The sequence below is a fragment of the Sander lucioperca genome, chromosome 6 (assembly GCF_008315115.2).
Source record: "Sander lucioperca isolate FBNREF2018 chromosome 6, SLUC_FBN_1.2, whole genome shotgun sequence".
NCBI lineage: Eukaryota > Metazoa > Chordata > Actinopteri > Perciformes > Percidae > Sander > Sander lucioperca.
In genome coordinates this window covers 36,670,787-36,678,719 of record NC_050178.1, presented here as the reverse complement: position 1 = coordinate 36,678,719, position 7,933 = coordinate 36,670,787, and the positions used below count along the sequence as shown (strand labels likewise).

Genomic DNA, 7,933 nt, shown 5'->3' with positions numbered 1-7,933 from the left:
GTGTTGTTGTAGCCCAGCTGGAGTTCGTCCAGATCCTGGTGATCGTGGTGGTGATGATGGTGATGGTGGTGGTCATCACCTGTCTGCTGAACCACTACCGCCTATCAGCACGCTCCCTCCTCTCCAGACACGCCCCTGCACGCAGGAGACACCTGCCATTGGCCAACGTAAGTCTAACATTTACACCCAGTGTGTCATGATGCTTGTATACATTGTATTCAAATAAATAATGAATTGAACAAGTAAATGTTAAAACACAAAAAAGCATATTGCATAGGAAACACTTGCTTACTTATATGTGTGTTAATATTGCAACTTGCTGCCTTCAAAGTTCTTCTTGAGGGAATCAGATTAGATTTGTCTTTAAGTGAGTTAGTTTGACCAGCCAGCTGCCTGATTATTTAAGATGCATATTTTGCATAGATTGCATAGCTTTGGTTACTCTAGAATAAAATAGTGGCTTAATAATGACAAAGAAATAGCTGCTAAGTTAAGGTGAAATATATGAATTCCTTTAGAAAAAGTGGGTCATTTTTACTGAAAGCAACAAGCTTTCATAGTAGATATTTTTGAGTCACAAAAACATAAAGCAGGATGTTTAATCATGTGATGCAAATGGAGAGCATTACATACAGCAGCACAAAAACATGAATGCAGGAAAATAAAAACATTTGAATTATGAATTTAATTACGAGCAGCCGAACATACTTAACAATATACTCAAACATCAGTGTAGAAACAGAATGAGCTGTGTGTGCAGTAGTTGAGTCACAGTGAGGACAGAACCAGGAGCGCTGAGTGACAGCATATGATCCGGTGATTAAACCCTCCTGCAGGCTAACGCTAACACACTCATTCATTTCTTCATTAAGGGCCACAGCAGCTCGCAACGACTATTTCAAGAAACACACACACACACACACACACACACACACACACACACACACACACACACACACACACAGTGACTTACACATCAGGCTTCTACAAACATATGACTGCACTTGTGCTCCGTAAATCACCTGCTACTTAACCACTGGTGTGTCTGTGTGTGTGTGTGTGTGTGTGTGTGTGTATGTGTGTGCGTCATCCTTTACTCATATCTTACTTGTAGACTGGAACTACACACACACACACACACACACACACACACACACACACACACACACACACACACACATAGAGCTTCTGATAAGCTCAGGGGAGTCATTGTCCTAGTTAATTTGGATTAGCAGACAGACACACTGACACACATACAGTCAGTCAGACACGCAGGCAGACAGTTAGGAAAACTGTCGCCAGAGAACACAAAACCTGCACAAAAGTTGGAAAAGTTCCTTCCAAAATTTTTTTTACAGAAGTAAAAGGCTGCTTTTGTCTTCTCACTGTGAGGCATCAAGACACAGCGGATTTCAAATCAGTGTGTGTATTCCTTCTGGGGAAGAGATCATTAAGTTTGTTACTCCATGTATTATCAAGTCAGTTGTAGGTCCATGGAGACTGATGGGGAACGTATAGGAGCCAGCAGTTTCCCACCACAGAGTCCTTAATGTTAATATGGTTGTTAACTAGATGAAACTTTATTAATCTGCGTGGGGAAATTGGGTCATTACAGCAGCAAAAAGTAATTTGCAACAATGCAAAGACAATAACAAAGTGTGCATTTCTCAACCCTCTGAACAAGACTATGAATTAAACAAACAATTGATGAAATGTTACATTTTCAGTATTCAGATGTGAAGATACTACATTAAGAGCCAGCCTCATGTAGGCAGCTACAAGATTCACTGAGACATAAAGACAATACTTTACGAAAAGATGGGAATCTTTCAAAAAGGCACCGTAGAAATGAGTTTGTTCATCAGCGGAGCCCTCTAGTGGACAACAATGTAATCAAAGAAAAGCACAACAGAGCTGAGTTCCATGCACGTGCTATGTTATATGTATGTAGTTTATGTATGTAGTGCTTAACAAATGTCAATACCACACTGAGTTTGCTTGATTTTAAAACGTGCTTTTAACAGACACAGTTGCCCTACAGTGCAACATACAACACAACAAACTAAAGCATGCAATAAATGTATTTTTGAAATGTTAATTTCTAAAGTACAAGTTCAAGTTCATGTTTATTGTCATATGCAAATTAGTACGAAGTACCACAGCAATACAATGTGCCTTGGCACTCTCTCAGCACCAGTCAATAATAACAATTTTAAAAACATAATAACATTTAAAACATCTAGGAATATCCAAGCACAATATACATAAGTGACTAAATTCAGACCACAGCCCTCCTTCCTGTTGTGCTATCATTCATTAACTTTACTACCTGGGGGTGGGGGGGTAAAAACTATCCCTAAAACGTGTTGTGCGCGTTGGGATGCTCTGCAAACGTCTCCCTGATGGAAGGTGGGAGAAGAGATTGTATGCAGGATGCACAAGCACAAGAAGTACGTATCAGACGTAGTGTATAGTAGAGACTCAACCACACATAAAACACTATATAGTATGCTGTTGTTGCTGTACATACATACTCATACTGCTGCTCTCTGTCTCTCTTTGTCAGTTTGATTTACATCAGCTTAATTCACATGATATACAGTACAGTATCACAGGTATGGATAGTACTAAAGACACGTGTGATACCTTTGGTAAATGGGTTTAAATCAAAATGAAATTGCTCAATAGATCAACTCAAAGAGATGCTCTCTCTCTCTCTCTCTCTCTTTTTCTCTCTGTCTCTCTCTCTCTCTCTCCCTCCCTCTCTCTGTCTCTCTCTCTCTCTCTCTCTCTCTTTTTCTCTCTGTCTCTCTCTCTCTCTCTCCCTCCCTCTCTCTGTCTCTCTCTCTCTCTCTCTCTCTCTCTCTCTCTCTCTCTCTCTCTCTCTCTCTCTCTCTCTCTCTGTCTCTCTCTCTGTCTCTCTCTCTCTCTGTCTCTCTCTCTCTCTCTGTCTCTCCCTCTGTCTCTCTCTCTCTCTCTCTCTCTCTGTCTCTCTCTCTGTCTCTCTCTGTCTCTCTCTCTCTCTCTCTCTCTCTCTCTCTCTCTCTCTCTCTCTCTCTCTCTCTCTCTCTCTCTCTCTCTCTCAGGAGGCAGGTCTGTGGTCTTCTGAGGCGACAGGGACAACCAGTGGTCTTAATGAGGTGAGTGAAGAAACCTAAACAGCTAAATTTAATGTTACAAAGGGTGGCACAGCAGTAATCTGATGTCATTCTTCACCACAGCACCAGGTGTATAACCCCCGGCCTCCAGACAGAGGGGTCCCCTCGTCCTACCTTCAGCGGGAGCCCCAGTCCCAGCCCCAGCCTCCGCTCCAGTCCCAGCGCTTCCAGAACACATACGCCCCGAGTCGCTTCCAGCCGACATATCCCTACCTGCCCCAGAGTCTCATCGATCTTCCCCCCACCATCTGCCTCTCGGACGGAGAGGAGCCCCCGCCGTACCAGGGCCTCTGCACCCTGCAGCTACGAGACCCAGAGCAACAGATGGAGCTGAACCGCGAGTCGGTCAGAGCACCGCCCAACCGAACAGTGTTCGACTCCCACTCCCTCAACCCATCCAGCTCCTGTCTGCAGGCCAGGTAACAATTAAGTTGTCAGTCATTTGTTGTGTTTGAAGTCACTCCATGACTATCCATGACCCTACGTTTCTCTTGTGTAGTTTTTTTTACACGCTCTCTTTCTTTATCTCCCTCCTTACAGACCTATTGGGAAGTCAAACTATATATAATCTTAGTCCTAACGTTCCTCATCCTGATATTGATTCTAGTTGCGAGCAGTGTTTGCTTACTGTGTGAACGAAGCCGTACAAAGGTTGTAGCAGCCGCACAGGCCATCAGCGACTTCAAATTCTGCCTCAATAGTCCTGTGCCATTAGAAAGTACTAACCCCCAGAGCATGGACTGAAGCTAGGCACTATGGCTGAGGAACTCAATTCAAACGTTAGTTCCTTCGGTCAAAACGCAAGTAAGGTTTCTGAGTTCCTAAAATGGTTCCTGGGTTCCTGCGGTGGAAACGGGCTATTGGTGTAGGTACCGTGTAAGTGATTCCAGCTCTTTACATGCAAATATCTTCAAGTTTCTTCTCTCCTCTGTGACAGTAAACTGAATATCTTTGAGTTGTGGTCAAAACAAGACATTAGAGGACGTCCTCTTGGGCTTTGGGAAACACTGATCAACCTCTTCCACCATCGAGAAAATAATAGACAGATTTATCGTCAATGAAAGTAATCGTTAGCTTTGGCCCTGAACATCTTGATGTGTTAGCCCTACCTTTCTTCGTAATCCCTACAGTCTGCCCGTTCCTCATTATTCTGATTAGAGATGGTCCGATACCATTTTTTGCTTCCCGATACCGATTCTGATACCTGAACTTGAGTATCGGCCGATACCGAGTACTGATCCGATACCAGTGTGTCATATATTTTATTATGTTTTACCAGCTGTATACTACTATCTCTGTATGATGATATGATGTATAACAGCTGTATACTACTATCTCTGTATGATGATATGATGTATAACAGCTGTATACTACTATCTCTGTATGATGATATGATGTATAACAGCTGTATACTACTATCTCTGTATGATGATATGATGTATAACAGCTGTATACTACTATCTCTGTATGGATGTGATATGATTTCTATCTTTGTTGTCGGTCTGGCTCAGGTTAAAAGTTTTTGTGAAACATGAACAAACTTAAACAATGAACGCCCCAGAACTTTCTTTTATTCTGCAGTTTGACAGTCAGTTATAACAGAAAAATAACATAAATAAACTACTTTAATGTAGATTTTCTTTAGGGCTTTATTACGTGGTATCAGATCGGTGCATTAACTCCAGTACTTCCAGATACTGATATCAGCGTTTTAGGCAGTATCAGAGCCGATACCAATACTGGTATCGGTATTGGAAAATCTCTAATTCTGACCCTTGTTGTTCTGCTCCCATCAGTCTGATTTGGGACCCTGTTGTTCTGTTTCCAGTCTGCAGGCCCCTCCTCCGAGCGTCCATTCAGGCGTCAGTGTGTTAGAAGCCCAGGAGGCCTTGTCCCGGCATCAGAAGCAGGGCTCTCGAGTAGAAGGAGCTCCCCCGACCTACAGCGAGGTGATCGGGCACTACTACCACCCGACATCCCTGACCCCCAGCCACAACCATCGGACTGTATCGTCCTCGCTAGCACCCCCGTCCTCATTCATACACGGCCTGCTCCGACCTCCACCTCAGCAGCAAGGAAGTGTGGACAACAGGAATGCAAGGAACACGAAGGAGAAATCCCAGAAGCCTCAGCAGGTGTGACAGTACTGCTTCCTTATTCCTAGCCTGCGGGGGGAAAAACAGGATTTTTTGTCTGCTCGCCACCTGGCATGTGGTCAGTAGCCAATGAGGAACAGCCTGGTGAATGGTAGAAATCCACTCTGAATGGTTTAAGGGCTGATTCTCGTTAGTTGTAGTTGTAGCTGACATGTGGTCAGTTTCACAGTTTCCCCACTTCACGGATCGGGCTAGGACTGAAGAAGCATTTCCTGTCCGAGGAGCACGTCAGATGAACCGATGATGTCAGAGATGGAGGGCAGAAGGTGCAAAGGGAAGGGTGGAGATAAGCCTCCTCCTTCCCTTAAACAACTCCACATCACCCCCCTCCATTAGACTGATCTAAACTAGTCTTCATTCATTATACATATTTACTCGTTCTGTTTGTTTCTATAGAACTTTTGAACGTTTGTTTGTTCGTCTTTTTCGCGCTTACAAAAAATCTTTCTATCCAGGCAAATGGCGAAATGTTGCAATCTTGTTGTTTTCTTCCAGGTTTTGTTTTCTATTGATAACCCCCCTCGCTGCTTTGACGTCATTTAGTTCGGTTTCAAGATCACAACTGCTTAGTAACCAACGTTGGCAGTGGCTCCTGCATCGGGCGTTAGCTGGGTCACCGGGACACGTCAGCGCGTTGGGCTACACTTCCACAAAGACATTTAGTTACAGTATCTTAAACTAGCTTACCAGTCGGAGCACAGTGCTCGAGCTAATCCTTCTGCCTTATATCGACCAACCGATGCAGGAGTTGTCGCTAAAATCCTTTTTAAGTTTTAGTTTTCTAAAGAAGGTTTGCACAAAGTTCAAAACTCTTCACCACAGAAACAATATGATTGATGAGAGAGAAAACGGAGAAAGTAGGGGTATTTTTCTAAACTTGATAGATTCTTATGAGTAAAGATGTTGTTTTTTTGTGTTTTTATATGTTGTCTAGTTTTTAGAAAAAGAAACATCATTAATCTGTTGGGGTGCCAACTTTCACGTTGAACATTTTGCTACATACATGTTGGCATGTATTACATTTTGAGTATATATACACACATCGAGAGCGAAATTAAAAGCACGAATTTAGAGTTATTTATATAATTGCTGAAAAGAATTGCACTATTTTTTAGTATGCGCAGATGGAGTGTGTGGGAGAGACCTTTATTGTGGAGGAGCTCTGTCTATTGAGGCGTACACATAACGGGAGACCTAAAAACCACAGGAACTTACCAGAGGGTCGGACCCAGCTCAGTGCACAGCAGCCAGTATCACCAAAACTTATCATGGGCAGATTCTGACTTGGGTTCAACGGACTCGGATCTACCATTACTGTGCCATTGATATAAAAAAAAACAAATCCCTCACTTATGCAAATGTCCGAGTCCTTCCTGCGAGCCAACCACAAGTCAGTATTTAAACCTGTAGGCCCAATCAGAAACTCTGCTTGTAGCTCTTTCTCATCCTATTGGCCGAATCGTTAGCCAATCCCAAAACTGGCTGTCGCTACCTCGACCAAAACAAGCCAAGCACATACGAGTTTGCTCACGTTGATCAGATCTTTGTCACATGCAACAAATGTCTGAACCAATCACGACAATGTGTAATGTAAGAGTAGAGTAAAGTAGAATGTAGAGTTAGCTTGTAATCCTGCTGTGTGTTATTTTATTTAAATGTCAAAAGTTTTGTTCATTGAGTGAAAAGAGAGAGAAACAATGCAGACCCAGCGACGCCTAACGTCCCCTTTGTAGTGCACTACTGAGGAAGGAAGCCAGGTCGCCCTACAGGCCCTAAATGAGTGATACGCTGACTGTGCACTGCTGTGGCCACACACACATACATGCACACATTAGACCAGCATTTTTGGTCACACACCTCCAGTTTCACACACACACACACACACACACACAATCCCCGCTGTTGCAGGCATCTCTGAGCACTTTACTGCACCAGGAAAGAGACAACAATCTTCTGTCAGCCAGCGGCAGCCGGAAAAACTTAAAAACTACGGTAGAACCCTTTAATATTGTAGTTTAGATTCCCCAACCTTTAGAGCCGCACTTTTAAAAGATGCAAAGAGTTGTGCTCCAAAACTTTAAATGTCCTTCAACTGGAAAACAAATTCTAACCTGACTACCTGGAGTCGTTGATTTACCGGGCCGGGCTGGGTATCGTCTCTAAGTTCTTCAGTACTATCAAGTTCTACAGTACTAGTACCACTAACTAGTTTCAGTACCAGTACCAACATTACTGTGAGAAACATAGATGTGTTTTTCTGCAAGACTTTTAATTTCTCAAATGTTAAAATGTGTTCATTGGCTAAATAAAAATACAGTTTTAATTTGGCAAAACTTTTATTTAAATCAGGAACTATCTTATCAGAGAATGAGTGAATACGATTATGAATGTGACAGTTTTTGATACTCACATTTCTGTCGGCACCATAACATTATTATTAATATGTTATGTGTACTATTCTGGACCTTGAGTCTGTAAATAAAGTTATATATATATATATATATAACTATACTATATATACTATTATAGAGGTTTGATACCCAGCCGGAGTAATGACGGACTTTTAAAAATATATATTTTTAATTATTTCTTACCTCTCCTCCCCGTGGTGGAGTTTGT

At 42.5% G+C, this 7,933-nt stretch overlaps 1 protein-coding gene and 1 long non-coding RNA gene across 3 annotated transcripts in view; one reads left to right on the top strand and one right to left on the bottom strand.

Moving 5' to 3' along the window:
* The window catches only part of pmepa1 (prostate transmembrane protein, androgen induced 1), a 52,420-nt gene extending 45,742 nt beyond the window's left edge, over positions 1 to 6,678 (top strand). For both annotated transcript variants that reach the window (XM_031301367.2, XM_031301368.2), the window contains exons 2-5: positions 13 to 167; positions 3,087 to 3,140; positions 3,222 to 3,577; positions 4,987 to 6,678. In XM_031301367.2, coding sequence (XP_031157227.1) covers positions 13 to 167; positions 3,087 to 3,140; positions 3,222 to 3,577; positions 4,987 to 5,299 — 878 coding nt within the window. In that variant the 3' untranslated portion in view covers positions 5,300 to 6,678. The remainder of the gene's footprint in view (positions 1 to 12; positions 168 to 3,086; positions 3,141 to 3,221; positions 3,578 to 4,986) is intronic.
* Positions 1 to 7,316, bottom strand: part of LOC118495235 — a 12,012-nt gene extending 4,696 nt beyond the window's left edge. The window contains exons 1-2 of the long non-coding RNA XR_004897553.1: positions 7,196 to 7,316; positions 2,394 to 2,399 (exon numbers count right to left, since the gene is read on the bottom strand). This is a non-coding gene — a long non-coding RNA (uncharacterized LOC118495235). The remainder of the gene's footprint in view (positions 1 to 2,393; positions 2,400 to 7,195) is intronic.
* Between the last annotated feature and the right edge of the window lie 617 nt (positions 7,317 to 7,933).